Source organism: Panthera onca, chromosome C1 (genome assembly GCF_046562875.1).
Source record: "Panthera onca isolate mPanOnc1 chromosome C1, mPanOnc1 haplotype 2, whole genome shotgun sequence".
Lineage (NCBI taxonomy): Eukaryota > Metazoa > Chordata > Mammalia > Carnivora > Felidae > Panthera > Panthera onca.
In genome coordinates this window covers 180319571-180338506 of record NC_138346.1, presented here as the reverse complement: position 1 = coordinate 180338506, position 18936 = coordinate 180319571, and the positions used below count along the sequence as shown (strand labels likewise).

Here is an 18936-nt window from a genome sequence, read left to right as displayed (position 1 = left end):
GCCACTACTCTTATTTGAGTTTCAGGATGATCCTTCCAAAGGGATTCACCGCCAAAACTAAACTGCCACATTCCAAGGATTCTCCTCTGTCATCTGCTTGTCAAAATACGATAAGCAACACCAAGAAAACTGGGAAACAAACAGACTTCACTTAGGAAACTGAGAAATCCTGCAAACTGAAGTTAGTTATTTTACCTGAGGTACATGTTTATAGGTGACTCCAGAGAAAGAAAACATTTTTTTCACTCAGTTTCTCTATCCCAGAGTGCTAAATGAAACATTCCAAAGCCTTCCGCTCCAACACAGAAAACTCCAAGGCCCAAATGTATAAGCACTCACAAATCTAGGCCAAGGAGACTACAAGGTGGCAGGGAGATATAAGGCAGGAAGAAAGGCTGTGGTGGGCCTCTATGGGGAGTACATGGTCACTCCCCAGCTTTGGGGAGAACAAACTGAGAATTTGAGGTTGAGGGTGAGTTTTGGTCAGAGGAGCAGGAAGAGCCTGACAGGTGCATGTCACCTCCTCATCATCCTGAACATCATGAAAAGATTACAATTGGCTTTCTTTACAGACAAGGAGGAACAAGGCTTCCCAGAGTGAATGATGTTGAAGCACAAGGTTTTCTGGGAAGCACAAGGACTGGACTCTACAACAGAAAGACAAGAGGAAAGACCCCGAGAACAGGTTCGCCCATAATGAGTGATCTCTATAGTCGTTCCCAGCACCAAGACTGGTGGAACCATCACACCTGTAAAAGGATGTTTCCCTGTTATCCGTGTGGGCAGCGATTAAGTGTAGCCCACCGGGTAAGAGTAGAAGCAGGAAGAGACGGAACTGGGGGGGTCTGACCCAGAAGGAAACCTGATCAGGAGAGGAAGAGGCTGAACTCAGGAAGAGGCTAGCAGGGTAAGCAGTTGAGAATAAGACAGACTTGGAAGAGAGGCTGACTATCAGAAACTGCTGGGGAAGGGAGGGCTTTCACTGGACTCCAGTGGGAAAAGGCCAGTTTCGAGAGGAAAGACTGGCTTAGAGAGGGCCCTGGGCGTCTAGGTCTGGAAGGTGAGTATTAACTACGGGAAGCGCTCTGCATGGCCCAGAGACCAGCCTCGTGTGGGGCAAGGGCTGACCGGGGGTGAGGCTGATCCGCGCGAGCTCAACAGGAGCTCACCTGGAGTGCGTCTGGCCTGGAAGAAGGAAACTTCCTGGCTGGGTGAAAGCTGCGTGGAGTGAGAGGGGCCAGACGTCAGCTGAGCAGGGTAGGGGGCACGGTCCACTCAGCTGTGGGACGTAGGGGCGGCGGGACCCGGCGCTGGGGTGGGGGGTAGTGTGGGGCGGGGTCAAGGCTGCAGCCGCGGAGCTGCGGGCTCGGGATGGCGCCCTCCCTCAGTCACAGTGTCTCACACTCGCACATATACACACGCTCTCGCTCTCACCATCGGCCACCCCGCCCGGGGCGAGAGAAACTGCCCGGGTCGGTGAACCACAGGACGGTGGGGGAGGGGGCCGGGTTGGGGACACCGGCCGACCGAGCCGGACGGGCGGGCGGCGTTACCTGTGTCAAGGAGAACTGGGCCGCCGCAGCCATGGTGTTTCCATCATGCACAGGAGGGGAAGGAAGGACGGGTAGACTGGGGCTCGGGGCGGGGAGGAGGCGGAGGGAGCGGTCAGAGGCGAGGCCCGGGCAGGCGGGCGGGCGTCTCCCCTAACTTCGACAACTTCCCTCCTCTTGCCCGCCCCGCCCCGCCTGGCCCCGCCCGCCCGGCGCCGGCGTGGCAGCGCCCAAATCCTGGCGCCGGAATTTGAGCTGCCGGACCGGAGCCTTACACAACCCCACCTCACCCCACCCCCACCCACCGGGGCCGCCTGAGAAAACCCGGTGCGGATATAAAAGTAAGGCGGACGGGCTGTGTAGGCTTTAGGCAGGCCACCTACCTACCCTAAGCTTCTGCTTCTGAGAAATAGAGGAAATTATACCCAAAGTCCAGGTTGCTTGTGAAAACTAAATGAGATCATGATAGAAATAACAGTACTTTATATATGCTAGACTCTGTGCTAGACACTTTATCTTTCAAGGTTATGAATAGAAGGAACTGAGACACAAATAAGTATTTTACCTAAGGTCATACAGCTGATTAGAGAGCCAGATTAGAATCAAGGTCTGACTCCAAAACCTTTCATTTAACCAGCTGGTATTAGGATGTTATACTGAAAAAGAAGACTTTTGGGGCACCTGGATGACTCAGTCGGTTAAGCATCTGACTCTTGATTTCGGTTCAGATCATGATCTCACAGGTTCATGAGTTCAAACCCCGCATCAGTCTCCTTGCGCTGGCAGTGGGGAGACTGCTTGGGATTCTCTCTCTCTCTCTCTCTCTCTCTCTCTCTTTCTCTCTTTCTCTCTCTCCTCTCTCTCTGCCCCTCCCATACACTCACTCTCTTGCTCTCTCGAAAAATAAACGTAAAAAAATTTTTTTTTAAATAGAAAGAAAAAGAAGACTTTTAAGTCATTCCATCCAGGAGCCAAAAACCAAGTGGGAAGGGTGGAGAAATAATTTTCTTGCCTGCTTGCTGCCTGACACACTTATATTGTTCAATAAAAGAGCGCCGGGACTTGCTCAGGTACCTGCAGCATACCTAACTCCTCCCATAGTCCACCCAGCAAACTTCTACTTTCTGAACACTTGCTCAAATATCTTCCCCTCTGCAAAGCATCTCCTGACCTCTGCAAGTCAGAGTTACACACTCTTCTTTAAGATTTCTTCTCTACCTTATGAAGTCATTATCACTCTAATGACTCTTTACATCTGCCTACCCTTCTAGACTGAGAGCTCCTCAATGGCAAGGACTATTTCTGATATATCTCTATATCATCAGACCCTAGCATAAAGCATGTACTCAATAAAGACCTTTGTTCTCACCTGTGTTAAACATAACATATTCTACACTATCTCATACTGCCATCTTCAGTTGGAATTACCAACCAGTTCCTAGAAACCCTGATTTTTAAAGACCTGGCTTATATGCCACCTACTTTAAGAAGACTTCTGGGAACTCCCACTTCACCTCCTAGTTGCTCTGATATGATCCTTATTATACTCTGCCTTGTTTTTAAGAATTAAGGGCTTTTCTGTACCCCACTACACTATAAAATCCTTGAGGACAGGGGGCTGACTCATTACTACATCCCACTCTCAGTTTAGCCTACCACAGAGTAGGCCTCAACAAATGTTTTTGCCCAGAATTGGTCTTCCTTTCTCAGTCATGGTGGCTTCCCACATCAACAAACCACAACTCTATCAGGCCCATGCTCTTGTCACCATTATCATAGCGGTCCTCATTTGACCTACCAGGAGAGCCAACTGAACAAGACCCATATGATGGAGTAAGCCTCACCTAAATTTTTAGACCTTTGCCACCATAGGCAAACCACCCCAGAAATGCCCCCAGAAACTCCTTACTCCACCCCCTTTTTACAAGGTGCAGCCATACAGAGCCAGCCATGCATGTCTGGTGAACAACCACTTATTAAAGAGTCTCCTTTGGCTTTTTTGCTGTTATCCTTTTTAACTCAAGGGGGAAAGGGAGATACTGTTTTAAACTATTCTACCTTGATACATTTATCAGCTATAACCACAACTGATGTTTCTATTTGACTCTCCTATTTTACATGATCACATTTGAGCTTCACAACAACCTTAAAAGGCATAAACCCACTTTATATATGCAGTAAATGAAGGTTACAGGGGTTAAATGACTTGTCCAAAGTTATACAGCTAATAACCAAAGCAGTATAGCATAGCAGAATAAACAGGGCTTGGACATCAAAAACATCCAGGTTACAATTCTAGCTCCACCATTTACTAGCTGTAAAATCTTAGAGTTACTGTGAGGATGAATGAAGTAACATATGTGAAAATGCCTAAAGATGTAGGTAGTTGTAGATGTAGATGTGGGTTAAGAAGTTTGAAAGCCATGGAGTAAGTTACCGTGAGAAATACAAATTCACTTGCTATTCAAAGAAGTTCCTCCAAATGATATGAAATATGAGATAATACTCCTGGTTGGATAGAGTGGAGTTCCTCATGTATAGAGTCTTCTAGAAGGCAGTTGGGGTAGTAAAAAGCATATTGGAATCATTTCGTGTGAGACCTCAAACAAACTATTTAACCTTTTTTAATGATTTTATGTTTTAATTAAAATGCAATGCTAAGCCATGAACACAAGCTGATCTGCATCAGTTTCATTTCTTACTGTCCCTAAAGTTTCCAGGGCCACGTGTTCTTTCTTTTTTTTTTTAACTTAAAAACATTTTTTAATTTTTTTTACATTTACATCCAAGTTAGTTAGCATAGAGTGCAACAATGATTTCAGGTGTAGATTCCTTAATGCCCCTTACCCATTTAGCCCATCCCCCCTCCCACAACCCCTCCAGTAACCCTCTGTGTATTCTCCATATTTAATACTCTCTTATGTTTTTGTCCCCCTCCCTGTTTTTATATTATTTTTGCCTCCCTTCCCTTATGTTCATCTGTTTTGTATCTTAAAGTCCTCGTATGAGTATATGATATTTGTCTTTCTCTGACTGACTAATTTCACTTAGCAGAATATCCTCTAGTTCCATCCATGTAGTTGCGAATGGCAAGATTTCATTCTTTTTGATTGCCAAGTAATACTCTGTTGTATGTATATACCACATCTTCTTTATCCATTCATCCATCGATGGACATCTGGGCTCGTTCCATACTTTGGCTATTGTTGATAGTGCTGCTATAAACATTGGGGTGCATGTGCCCCTTCGAAACAGCATACCTGTATCCCTTGGATAAATACCTAGTAGTACAATTGCTGGGTCGTAGGATAGTTCTACTTTTAATTTCTTGAGAAAACTCCATACTGTTTTCCAGAGTAGCTGCACCAGTTTGCATTCCCACCAGCAGTGCAAAAGAGATTCTTTTTCTCCACATCCTCGCCAACATCTGTTGTTGCCTGAGTTGTTAATGTTAGCCATTCTGACAGGTGTGAGGTGGTATCTCATTGTGGTTTTGATTTGTATTTCCCTGATGATGAGTGATGTTGAGCGTTTTTTCATGTGTCGGTTGGCCATCTGGATGTCTTCTTTGAAGAAGTGTCTATTCATGTGTTTTGCCCATTTCTTCACTGGATTATTTGTTTTTTGGTGTTGAGTTTGATAAGCTCTTTATAGATTTTGGATACTAACCCTTTATCTGATATGTCATTTGCAAATATCTTCTCCCATTCCATTGATTGCCTTTTAGTTTTGCTGATTGTTTCCTTCGCTGTGCAGAGCTTTTTATTTTGATGAAAACCATTTAACCTTTTTAAGCCTTAGCTTCTCATAAATAAAAAGGAGCATATCAGGGGCACCTGAGGTGGCTTGGATCATAATCTCATGGTTTGTGGGTTCAAGCCCCACATCCAGCTCCTCAATGACAGTGCAGAGCCTGCTTGGGATTCTCTCTCTCTCTCTCTCTCTCTCTCCCTCTCTCTCTGCTCTTCCTCCACTCTTGTGCTTTCTTTCTGTCTCTCAATAAATAAACTTAAAAAAAAAAAAAAAGAAAAATGAGCAGATCAATGTGGAAAATGTGGAGGAAATATAAGGAATTATTACTGTTATAATCACTGTGTGATTCATAGTAAATCAAAAACAACACATTGTATTTTTTTAGTATTGCTTTTCACAGTTTATAAATATTTTCACATATAGTATTTAGCACAAGTCTTAGAGATGAATACATAATAAAAGTTTGTTGAAATGGACTAAATGCATAGTCTCATGTGTAGCTATTATTTGCATCTTCATTTTATCCCCATTTGACAGATATGAAAACCAAGGAACAAATATTTTATAAACAACTTGTTTAAGCAAAGGCAACTTAAAGCAGGTTTGGGCCTTGGTTAAAATAATAATAATGATAATCAGAGCCCTCAGCAAGGGAAGACAAGCTCAAAATCATTACATGGGAGTTTCCCCAGACCCCTTTCCAGACCACCAATAATTTTTACTGGCTTCCTTTTCCACTTATTGGTTCTGGTTTAAATTTAAAACTTGACATGTAATGGAGGATGGGAATGATGGTCCAAACCCCCATAAAGGCCTAGAACTTCTGGGACTGGATATTTTTTTAAATGACACACCAATGACAGTTTGCAAATGCCTGTCCCAGATCTCATCAAAGCACTGGGTCATATTCTAAATCTATTTTAAGAGAGTAAAATGTAGCTACTGGAAGATATGTTGTGATCTAATTCATTGTAACAGGAATGAGCTTCATGGAGCAGACAAAAAGGGCTTACCTGTTTTTCCTAGGGCAACTTAACGTCTTTGGCTCTAAGCCTCATATTCCTCATGTGTACATTGGAGATATTAATATCTACCTTGTAGGGATGATAAAAGGGCTACAAATCATGCATAAATGTTTTATCAAAGAGCCTTGTTTGGAATAGATGCCCAGTAAGTGGTAGCTATAAGGATACCTTTCTTCAAGATCACCATTTAACTCTACCCATCAGATAACTCTCCAATCACTAAGTAAGTTTTGCAGATACATTGGCCATAAGAAAGGAGTGCCTCAAACAGCTGATGCATGTATCCCTGTTATAGGCAAGGTAGATGGTCCCTAGGTAATAAAGTTGTGTCTGGTGACTTAAATCCGGATACTGACAACCAAAAAATGCTGTTTTCATGTACCTTATTTCATTTAATCCTCACAACAACCCAGGGGTTATTATTAATTTTATTTTATAGAAGAGGAATTTGTCCAAATCCATAGTGACAAAGGTAGAAATTATACATAGGTCTTCCAACTCAAATGTGCTTTTTACTAGGGCATGTTGCTGGTGTCCTGTAGATATTGATCACGTCCAAGAAACCTTGATAAAATGGTGCTTTGACCACGGAAAGCTGAAGATGAGGTTCTGGGTTATAACAACCATAAACTCAAGACAATCCTGAAGAGGAGCACTTAGACCATGAACAGCTTTGTCATTGGCCTTTCTGTCTTTCTATCCTACTCTAACTCCCACTCCTTCTCCCAACCCACCCTTCAGGGACACCACAACTACTTTTATTTCTTTATATTCCAACTTTAGAGGTGACTGTCCTATCAGCTCTTCGTGAACAAGGCACATTTGTGATGTCAGCATTTAGAAATACAGGATGCTTGATTGAAACTATGGAAAAAAAGCTGAGGAGCTCTCTGAATATACAAAGAACCAGTTTATTTGCATGAGACTTTGAGAAAGGCCTTCCATATAAATGGTGCTAAGTTACAAAAACAAAAAAATTAAACTACAATTGTAGTGATAATCTGGAGCTCATGCTTGCAAGCTGTTGGTTGCATAAATATAGCCCATTATTGTTCATGTTTGCCTAGGGCAGAAAGAATATGTGAGGCTGCACAATAATAACAATTGTGCTACACAAATAACTTTCCCTGTGCCAGGAACTGAAAAGAACAAGCAGTAAGATTTTTAAATGCCACGCACACCCAGGGTGTGATAGAACATTTCAAAATTGTCTTCATCACTAATTTTTCAGGGCAACGGGGTGTCCTGGGAAGAATCTGAATTTAGAACTGGGAAGGCCCAGTCTGGTCCAGTCTCAGTTCTGCTACTTCCTAATTTTGTGAATTTGGACATGTCTGTGAACTCTACCAAGCCATTGTTTCCTGCTAAACTGAAGGTAATAATAGGTAATAATAGCACCTACCTGGTTGTGCTATTATAATGATTAAATGAGGTTTCATGTGAAAGCAGTTAGCCTGTAACCTGGCACACAATGGACACTAGATGAACAGTAGCTTCTTTTTCTTCTTATTAGAGATTATTTAGGATTTGAGAAATCAGAAACAAAATAGAAATCATTTTTAAAGATCTTCCCTGGTTTACCAAAACTTACCTTAATGGGTTTTTTAAATAAAATCCATTTATCTATTAGTAATATTTATTGAGTACTACAGAGTAAGGAAGATTGTTACATTCATGTCCCAGAAGTTCCATTGGCTTCTAGTGAGCAAGCAAATGCTGTTTTATACTTGCCCTGTTTCCTTCTTTTTTCTTTCCTTGCTTGCCTTTCTTTCCTTTTTCTTTCTTTCTTTCTTTCTTTCTTTCTTTCTTTCTTTCTTTCCTTCTTTCCTTCTTCCTTTCTTTTTTTCTGTATGAAACGTCCTGGAAACTATAAGAAACCCAAAGAACATCATGGGAAACAAAATATTTGCACTCAAGACTGCAGGTCCTTTCATCTGTGGATTTCAAAGCATTGTCTCCAACACTAATTACTAGCCCTGCTTAACATGTGGGAATGCTGAGACACCATCAAATTAAGAAGCTTGCCCTAAATCACAAGGCAAGTCAGTGGATGGGCTACAGACAGAACAAAGCTGTCCTGTTTGCCAGCTTTGGGCTCTAAAGTAGGACACATGAGAGTCAATAGAGGCTTCTCCTCATTACGAGGAGAAAAGTTTGGGGAATTCTGATTTTGTGCCTTTGAATCATTTCAGTGACAAGAGCATGGGCTTTAGAGTCAACTTGGACTTCAAATCTCAGTTCAGCTTCTTAAAAACTGTGCAAAGTCAAATCATAAGTTAAGTCTTAGTTTCCTTCTCTTATAAAATGGGGATATTCATTCTTACATCTAAGGATTTAGGGAGAGTTAAATGATGCAACTTTTGTGAAACTACCTGGCGCCATGTCCTGCACTTAGCAGGTTCACATAGTTGGAGAAAACTAAGACCTGCCACATACACACATAATGACAAATAACTCTTTCAGTCAAAGATTTTCTAAGGCATAATCACAGTTGTGTCTCAGTTAAAAATGATGACTCTGTACTGAACATCTTATAACACAAATAGAGGATGCCTTGTTTAGTCCATCGCTTTTCTTAATTTATTCTGTGCTTTTTTCCATAAAAAGTCCAAGCTATCAGCAAGTTTTGTTGGCTCAACCTCCAATATATATCTGAAATTCCATTTCTGTTTTCAAAATATATTCCAGATCTGACCATTTCTCTGTCTTCACTGCCACCATGACCTGTCTCCTGGGCCACTCCTAAAGCTCCTTAACTAAGCTCCCCAATTCCATGTTTGCACTTACATCTATTACCCTTATCACAGACAGAGTGGTCTTTTAAAACAAACAAACAAAAAGATCTTGTAATTTCTGTTTAAAACCCTCTGGGACTTCTCAGACCCCTGACCATCACTTACAAAGGGGCCAGGTCTTTCCAGGTAAAGTAGGAGTCAGCAAAGAAGAACAAGTATGTTTTGAGCATTCTGAGATGTTTGGTGGAATGGAACATGGTGGGGATAGAAGAGGGAGGAGCTAGCAGAAAAAGATAGAGGAGATGTTAGGACATACTCAGAAGGAATCATGTCCGGGTCAGAAGAGGCTGAGGGAAATTTGTTTGTCTTGAGGTTCTCAGACAAGCAAAATCATTAGTGGCCACAAAAGGGATCACTATTGTTTTGTGTTGATAACATTTTCAAATCTAGTTACCTTGATTTTTATAAAGGACAATATGTAATCTATTTTACCCTTTCAAAAGGAAGTCAGGAACCCTGACATCAGGACAGTGGTTAAGAGGATGGGCTTTGGAATCAGACAAATTTGAGATTAGATCAAGGTCCTCTACTTATAAACTATAACAGCATGGACAATTTACTAAAAGTCTTTGAGCCTCAGTTTTATGGAAACTACATCAGAGTGATAAAGGAAATTAAATGGACAATGCTTATAAAGCACATTACACGGTGTCTGGCACATGGGAATAAGTGCTCAACAAATGGGGACTATCACATTATGGTTATGACAATGATAATTAATGATTTGCTTATCCTTATAATTGTCCCATGTTGTCTAACTTTACTAATAAACACTGTCAATGTCTTCACCCCTAACAGAGATCTGAAGTAAATCTGTCAAATTTTGAAAATCTCAGGAGACTGTCCTCATTCATAGAAACATTTGGCCCTGAGAGATTAAAAAAAAAAAAAAAAGGTACCTATTTCACTGAAGGCACTATCCACTCTATCCTACAGTCCAGAAAATCAAAGTATGTAAAGAGAGGAGTAGCATGATGTTTGCATTTAACTGTATATGAATGTAATTATATGCCTTCAGTGCTCAGTGTTTAAAGAAAAGGGGTTTTGTTGTTACTTTCAATATTATCTCTATATGCAAGCCAAGGATTTCAGCTGATGCTCAACCAGAGAAGCAAGGATTTGATTTAAGCCTGAAGAAAATAATTGGCTGTGTTGAGCTTATGCAGACACAATGTGTCTGTATATTATACTGAATAATTTCTAGAATTTATCTGGGATAATTCTGACAATACACAAGTTTTGCCTTACTAAGTGTCAAGCTTAACCTCAAGTAAGATACAGCTGTTCTTTTTGCAAAATTATATTCTATAAGTAGGTAAGATGAAGGAAGTAAATGATTAAGAGCACGGGTTTTGTGTCGCAGACTTGGTTTCAAATTCTGGGAACTTAGGCAAGTTACTTAACTACTCTGCCCCTTATGTGTGAAATGGAAATGATAATCCCTACCTCACTACATATTTTGGGTAGTTTTGTTACATCAAAATGCAGTGGGGTCTAGAAAATCATCAACTTTGAAGAATTGGATTCAAGAAAACCAATAGTTTTTGAAAGGCTATAAATTTTAATTTCTATATGAAACAAATTATATCTATAATTAAATGTCTACCCAAAGGACACTGAGAAAAAAAATTTTTTTTACTACTTAACAAAGAAGATTCTGATTGGAACTTCAAGGGAACAGTAATTATTTCAGGCCTATAAGGGAACATTGAACAACATCCTGCAAACTCCTAGCCTAGTAGGCTCATTTTCAGACCACTGATTAGAACTACCAAGGACAGGTTTACTGAAGTATGGGACTTATAAAGAGCAGATAAATAGGCTTCTACCCATTTATTAATTTATTCAACAAGTTAAGTTTTAAGTATATGCTATGCCCCAAGCATTTTGCAAAGTAGGGGAGTTACAAAAGTGTATAAGGCATAGTCTCCACCCTCAAGGAGCACATGGCCTAGAAAGGAAGACAGACAAGCAAAATGGCAATTATAAATGCAATGTAATAAAGTTAAAAGAATAAGATTCAAGTGATGTGGAAATACACTGGAGGAATGTAACATCTGCACTGTGGGACAAGGGAGGGGAGGCTTCCTAGTAGAAGTTGTGTATAAGCTGAGATCTGGAGCATGAGCAGAAATTACCTTGAAGCAAGGGATAGATGGAGAGTGGAGTGTATCAGGCACAGGGAATAATGTGCACAATGGGCCAGAAGCAAAAAAGAGCAAGGAGCTGGGAAAAATACTGTGATTCAGTTGGGTCAGATTTTAAGGATGCAAAGCTAACATGAGATGCAAGTAAGTAAATGAGAAGTGAAATCTTTATTCTTTTTTTAAAAAAAAAAAATTTAACGTTTATTTATTATTGAAAGACAGAAAGAAACAGAGCGTGAGCAGGGGAGGGGCAGAGAGAGAGAGGGAGACACAGAATCTGAAGCAGGCTCTAGGCCCTGAGCTGTCAGCACAGAGCCCGACAGAGGGCTCAAACTCACAAACAGTGAGATCATGACCTGAGCTGAAGTTGAACACTTAACCGACTGAGCCACCCAGGTGCCCCTGTGAAATCTTTATTCAAAGGGCAATGTGGAGTCATTGAGAGGTTCCAAGGTTGGGAAATAACCCAAAATTGTGTTTTAGAAAGGTCACTCTCAGGGCGCCTGGGTGGCTCAGTCAATTAAGCGTCCGACTTCGACTCAGGTCATGAGTTCAAGCCCTGCATCGGGCTCTGTGCTGACAGCTCAGGGCTGGGAGCTGGCTTTGGATTCTGTGTCGCCCTGTCTCTCTCTGTGCCTCCCCATCTCACACTCCGTCTCTTTCTGTCTCTCAAAAATGAATAAATGTTAAAAATATATATTAAAAAAAAAAAAAGAAAGGTCGTTCTCTTCAACATTGTACTGGAGGTTCTAACCAGGGCAATTATGCAAGAAAAAGATATGAAAGGCATCCAAATTGGAAAGATGTAAACTATCTTTATTCACAAGTGAGATGATCTTGTATGTATGGAAATTCCAAAGGAACAACAAAAAATTTATTAGAGTAAACAAATTCAGCAAGATTGCAAAATTCAAGATCAATAGCAGTTGTATTTCTATATACTAGCAATGAATAATAGGAAAATGGAATTAAGATGATAATTTTATTACCAATAGCATCAAAAAGAAAACGTACCTGAGAATAAATTTAAAAGAAGACATTTGAGACTTACAACTGATAACTCTAAAACATCACTGAAAAAAAATTAAAAAGACCTAATAAATGCAGACTTTTCCTGTTCATGGATTAGAAAACTCAAGGCTGTTGAGATGTCAATCTTGCAAAAGATTCAAAATAGCCAATCTTGAAAATGAAGAACAAAGTTGAAAGATTCACACTCCCCGATTTCAAAGTTACCACTAAAGTAGAGTAACAAAGGCAGCTATTGGTTATTGCCATAAGGAGGTATTGGCATAAGGAAAGACATATAAATCAATGAAACAGAATTGAAACTTCAAAAATAAACCCATACATTTATGGTCAGTTGGTTTTCCTTTTTTTTAAGTAATCTCTACACCCAACATGGAGCTCAAACTCACAATCCCACAAGATCAAGAGTCTCATGCTCTACAAAAGAGCCAGCCAGGTACCCCTATGGTCACTTGATTTTCTTTCTTTCTTTTTTTTTTTTTTAATGTTTACTTATTTTTGAGAGAGACAGAGACAGAATCTGAGTGCGTTGGGGCAGAGAGAGAGGGAGGCACAGAATCCGAAGCAGGCCCCAGGCACCAAGCTATCAGCACAGAGCCGGACGCAGGGCTCAAACTCATGAGCTATGAGATCATGCCCTAAGCCAAAGTCGGATGCTCAACCGACTGAGCCAGCCAGGTGCCCTGGTCACTTGATTTTGAACAAGAGTGCCAAGACAATTCAATGGGGGAAAGAATAGTTTTTTTCAACAAATGGTATTTGGACAGCTGGATGTCCACATGCAAAAGAATGAAGTTGGGCCCCAACCTCATTCCATATATCAAAATAGTTCATTGATATAAAATGTAAGTCTATAAAGCTCTTAGAAGAAAGTAAGTTCCCTAACTCTAAAACATTAAGAGGAAAACATAGTTGTAAATCTTCATGACTTTGGATTAAGCAATGCTTTCTTAGCTATAACACCAAAAGCATAAGCAACAAAAGGAAAAATAGATCAATTGAACATCAAAACTTAAAACTTTTGTGCTTCAAAGGGCACCATGAAGAAAATGAAGACAATCCAAGGAATGGGAGAGTATTTTTGCAAATTATATGTCTGATAAATAAATTGTTCAGAATATATTTAAAAAGCCTTACAGCTCAACAATAAGAAGATACATAACCCAATTTTAAAAATTGGGTAGGGGCTCCTGGGTGGCTCAGTCACTTAGGCGTCCTACTCTTGGTTTTGGCTCTGGTCATGATCTCACAGTTAAGAGAATAGCCTGCTTGGAATTCTCTCTCTCCTTCTCTATCTGCCCCTTCCCCCCTCAAAATAAATAAACATTAAAAATTTTTTTTTAATTTTAATGTTTTTTTTAGATTTATTTTTGAGAGAGAGAGAGCCAGAGTATGAGTGGAGGAGGGGCAGAGAGAGAGGGAGACACAGAATCCAAAGCAAGCTCCAGGCTCTGAGCTGTCAGCACAGGCCCGACATGCGGTTCAAAATTCGTGAACCACGAGATCATGACCTGAGTGGAAGTTGGGTGCTTAACCGAATGAGCCACTCAGGAGCCCCAACATTTTTTTAAATGGGTAAATTATATGAATAGGCATTTCTCCAAAGAATATGTACATGTGACCAAAAAAATGCGCAAAATATGCTCAACAGCTCACATCATTAATCGTTACGGAAATGCTAATCACAAACACAGTGAAATAGCACTTTACACCTACTAAAATGGTTACAATTTTTAAATGGATAATAACAACTGCATATCTACATGCAAAAGAACGTTGTTGAGATTGTTATAATAATCTAGTATTGGGGCGTCTGGGTGGCTCAGTCGGTTAAGTGTTCAACTCTCTATCTCAGCTCAGGTCATAATCTCACAAACTGCAAGATCGAGCCCCTCATCTGCCCTGTTAGCATAGAGGCTGCTTGGGATTCTCTCTCTACCTCTGTCTCTGTTCCTCCCCTGCTCGTGCTTGCTCTCTCTCAAAATAAATAAATAACCTTAAAAATAATAATAATCCAGTATTGGCAAGGATGTGGAGAAATTGGACTCTCCATACATTTCTGGTGGAATATACAATGATACAGCCACTCTGGAAGACAACTGGGCAGTTCCTCAAAGAGTTAAACATAGAGTTATCATATGCCCCAACAATTCTACTCTTAAGTATATAGCCAAGGGAATTAAAAACATATGTCTGCATAAAAAACATGCACATGAATATTCATAATAATGTTATTTATAATAACAAAAAAGTGTAAAAAAACAAATGTCCATCATTGATGAATAGATAAATACACATGGTATATCTACACAATGGAGTACTATTCAGCAATAAAAAGGAATGAAGTACTGATAAATGCTACAACATGGATGAACCTTGAGAACATTATGCCACATGAAAAAAGCCAGATATAAAAGGCTTTCATGCCCCACATTGTATGATTCTATGTATATGAAATGTCCAGAATAGGCAAATCCATGAAGACAGAAGTAGATTAACAGTTGTCAGAAGCTGAGAGAAAGGGAAATGAAGAGTAACTGCTAATAGATATAGGGTTTCTTTTTGGAGTGATAAAAATGTTCTGCAATTAGATAATGACGATGGTTGTGACTCTGTGAATGTACTAAAAACCACTTAATTGTGCATTTGAAAACAAAATAAAAAGAAAGAGATGTCACTCTGGCTCTGCGTATAGGATGGAGCAGTGAGGTCAAGGATGTTTTAAAGAGATACAGTTAAGAGTTGTTGGGGCCACAACTATAGCTGAGACAGTGGTGATATACTTAAGAGGACTGATTATAGAGATATAAAGTATCTCTAAAGTGGTTAAAGTTGTGGGCTGTAAATAAAAGCACATCCTGATTCCAACTTCAGCTCTACTACTTGCTAGTTGTATGATTTAAGTTTCTTAGCCTTTCTGAGCCGCAGTTCCCTCATCTATAAAATAGAGATGATAAAAAATAGAATCTACCTCACAGAGCTATCATGAGGATTTGTTCATTAATTCAAGAAACAGTTATTCAGTACCTACTATGTGCTAAGCTCTGTCCTAGGTACTGAGGATATGGCAGTAAACAAAACAGACAAATTTCTGTCTTCATGTAGCTTATATAAATTATTTATGAAAGTACAAATATATGTAATATATATAATCATAAGTTGATAAGGAGAAAAATATATCAGGGAAGAAAGAAAGATGGATGGGAAAGAATATGAGAAGGAAGAAGGTTTGGGATTTTAAGGGTGGTCAGAAAGGTCCCATGGATAAGGGAACATTAGAGAAAAGACTTTAAGTAAGAGAGTGACAAAGAGTATATCTAGGGTGGGGAGAAATCAAGGCAAAAGGAACAGCAGTGCAAGGCAGGAGTATGCCTAGTGGATTTGAGAAATATGAAGGACACCAATATGGCTGGGGTAGAGTGAGGGAAAGGGTGAATGATTAAGAAAGGAAGTCAGAGAGGTTATAGTATCCTACATCAAGTGAGGCTTTATGGACCATTTTAAAGACTTTGCCTTTTACACTGAATGAAATGGAAAGTTACGGGAGTTTTGAACAGAGGAAGAACATAGTATAGCTTAGGTTTAAAAAAGATTATTTGGACTACTGTGGGAAAATATAGTGTAGATAACAAGAGCAGAAAGCAGTAAAATAAATATGATATTGTTACAACAATCCAGATATGATGATGACTTGGGTCAGAGAGTTAGCAATTGGAGGTGGGGGAGAATGGGAGTTGGGGAAAGAAGTGGTAGGAAGTGGTCAGATCTGTATATATTTTGAAGGTAGAGCCTACTTGGTTTGCTAAAGATCTGAGGTATGAGAGAAGAAAAGAGCCAAGGATGATGCTTGGTTTTTGCCAGGTTTTTGCCTAATGGGGTAAGATGGGGGAAGACTGTGGAAAAAACCAACTTGGGGAGAAAATCAGGAATTTTGTCTTGCTCTAGGTTTGCTTTTTAGCAAACCTTTTAAAAGCAAAGCTTTTTAGGTGCTTTTAAAATTTTGTTTTTTATTTTAGAGAGAGAGCAGGGGAGAGGCAGAGGAAGAGAGAATTTTAAGTAGGCTCCATGTTCAGCATGGAGCCTGATGCAGGACTTGATCCCAAGACCCTGGGATTATGACCTGAGCCAAAATCAAGAATTGGACACTCAACTGACTGAACACCCAGGTGCCCCATAAGTTTGAGATACTTTTTAAACATCTAAGTTGAAATGTCAAGAATGCAATTGGAATAAAATGTGGAGTTCAGAGGGCCAATAGCATTAAAACCATGAGACTGGGTAAGACTATCTGTACAAAGAGTGTCTGTAGATCCAACAAGTCCAACTGCAGCCACTCCAACGTTAGAGATCAAGGAAATGAAGTAGAACTAGCAAAAGAGAGGGAACTGAGAAGGAGCAACCACCAGTGAGTTTAGAGCAAAACCAGGAGAGCATGGTGTCTGCCCTGGAACCAAATAAAGACAAATGTTTCAAGAAGAAATGAGGAAGGAAGGAAGAAGTTAGCAAATGTGCCCGATCTGATCATAGAGCTACTTAGATAAGAACTGAGAATTGACCTCCAGATTTATCCACATGGAGTTCTTTGGTGACCTTGGTAAAAAGAGCTTTAGTTAAGGGAGGGGATAAAACCTGATTAAAGTGGACTCTAGAAAGAATGAAAAGGTAGGACTTGAAATCAAGGAATAATATATAATTCTTTAGAGATATTTGACTGAAATGAAGAGCAGAGAAATAATGTGTTAGCTAGAAGGGAATATGGAGTCAAGAGAATTTTCTTTTTTTAATATTAGATATACTATAGTGCTTTTTTAAGCTGATGGGATGATCCTTTGGAAAGGGAAATATGATGAGATAGATAAGAGAGAGAATTGCTGGAGCATAAGGGAAAGGATTGGCTTTCAGAGTACCATTGAGAGGACAGGAATATGCAGGCATGGATGAAGGTGGGTGGGTTATCTGCTGAGAGGGAACAGAAAGAAGAAGGTACTGGAAGTTTGAAGGGAAAAAAGGTATGAAATAATCATTTAGGGAAAGTAGATGGACTATTAAATAAAATGATTACCAGATAGCAGTATAGTATCACTTGAGATTAGTGGTAATGAATTTGTAGAGTCCAGTTGACATCATTGTGGGTTTTCTTCAACAACTTTACAAAAGGTAGAGAGTAGGTGGAGAGTTAGATTGTCCTGGGTAGGAGTTTTGTGAGGCAAAATAACAAAGCAACAAGAGCAAAAGAGAAGAAGACATATCAAGGGAATTATTATAACATTGGACATTGGAATTTAAGTGGGTAAGAAAAGAAGTAAGGATATAAGATGGGTAAGGAATGGTCAAGAGGTGTTGGGATCACTGGTCCAGGGGTTATCAGAGCACTGTTAGAGTTGGGATATTGGAAGGAGTGAGCTGGAAAGGCAGGAGTGGTAGAAAGATAAGAAAGAACATTGGTAAGGGTGCCTGGGTGGCTCAGTCGGTTAAGCATCTGACTCTTGATTTCAGCTCAGGTCATGATCTCACAGTTGTGAGATTGAGCCCTGCATGGGGCTCTGCGCTGAGAGAAAAGCCTGCTTAGATTCTTACCCACCCTCTCCCTCTGCTCCTCCCCAACTTGCATGCCCCCTTTCTCTTCCTCTCTCTCTCTCTCCCTCAGAAGCAAAATGTTTAAAAAGAAATATTAGTAGATTACTAATAAATGGAAACACTCCCTAAGAAATAATAGTAGTATTAAGACCCAGTCTATGCCCTCCAAGTGCTCATTATGTAGTGCAGAAGAAAAGGCAGAAATGAATGCTCAAGATAAGTACATGCAATGCCTGTGGGGGCCAAAAGGAATCTTCAAGTAAATGTGAGGGTCAGATCAAGGAAAAACATCCAAAGAAGGTTGCATTTGAGGTGAACCTCAAAATGGAGCACGTGCAGAGCACAGCCTGATATACCACAGCACTTAAACTATTGCAGCAAGTGTTCAGAAAGCAGTGGTTGGAGGGGCGTGTCGGTGGCTCAGTCAGTTAAGCGCCAACTTTGGCTCAGGCCATGATCTTGCGGTCCGTGGGTTCCATGCCTGCATCAGGCTCTGCGCTGACAGCTTAGAGCCTGGAGCCTGCTTCAGATTCTATGTCTCCCTCTCTCTCTGCCTCTCCCCTGGTCACACTCTGTCTTTCTCTCTCTCTCTCAAAAATAAATAAACAGAAAAGTTTTGCAGGGGAAGGAAAAAAAAAAAGAAAGGTTAGAGAGGAAGTGAGCCAAATCATAAGAGACTCTTAAAAACTGAGAACAAACTGAGGGTTGATGGGGGGCTGGGAGGGTGGGGAGGGTGGGTGATGGGTATTGAGGAGGGCACCTGTTGGGATGAACACTGGGTGTTGTATGCAAACCAATTTGACAATACATTTCATATTTAAAAAAAGAAAGAAAAAGAAAGAAAGAAAGAAAGAAAGAAAGAAAGAAAGAAAGAGAAAGAAAGAAAGAAAGAAAGAAAGAAAGAAAGAGAAAGAGAAAGAAAGAAGGACAAAGAAAGAAAGAAAGAAAGAAAGAAAGAAAGAAAGAAAGAAAGAAAACCGTGGTTGGTGCATGGGATGGGAACTATGGCAGGACACGAGACTAAAGCATGGGCTGGGGCCAGGTTAGGCTGGTAATAGTG

The 18936-nt window shown here is 40.3% G+C and overlaps 1 protein-coding gene across 3 annotated transcripts in view; it reads right to left on the bottom strand.

Annotated features, from left to right (window-relative positions):
• Window positions 1-1723, bottom strand: part of EPS15 (epidermal growth factor receptor pathway substrate 15) — a 155813-nt gene extending 154090 nt beyond the window's left edge. For 2 of the 3 annotated variants that reach the window (XM_060625110.3, XM_078451914.2), the window contains exon 1: window positions 1554-1723. In XM_060625110.3, coding sequence (XP_060481093.2) covers window positions 1554-1586 — 33 coding nt within the window. In that variant the 5' untranslated portion in view covers window positions 1587-1723. The remainder of the gene's footprint in view (window positions 1-1553) is intronic. The other variant, XM_060625111.3, reaches the window with a different exon arrangement.
• Window positions 1724-18936: the final 17213 nt, after the last annotated feature.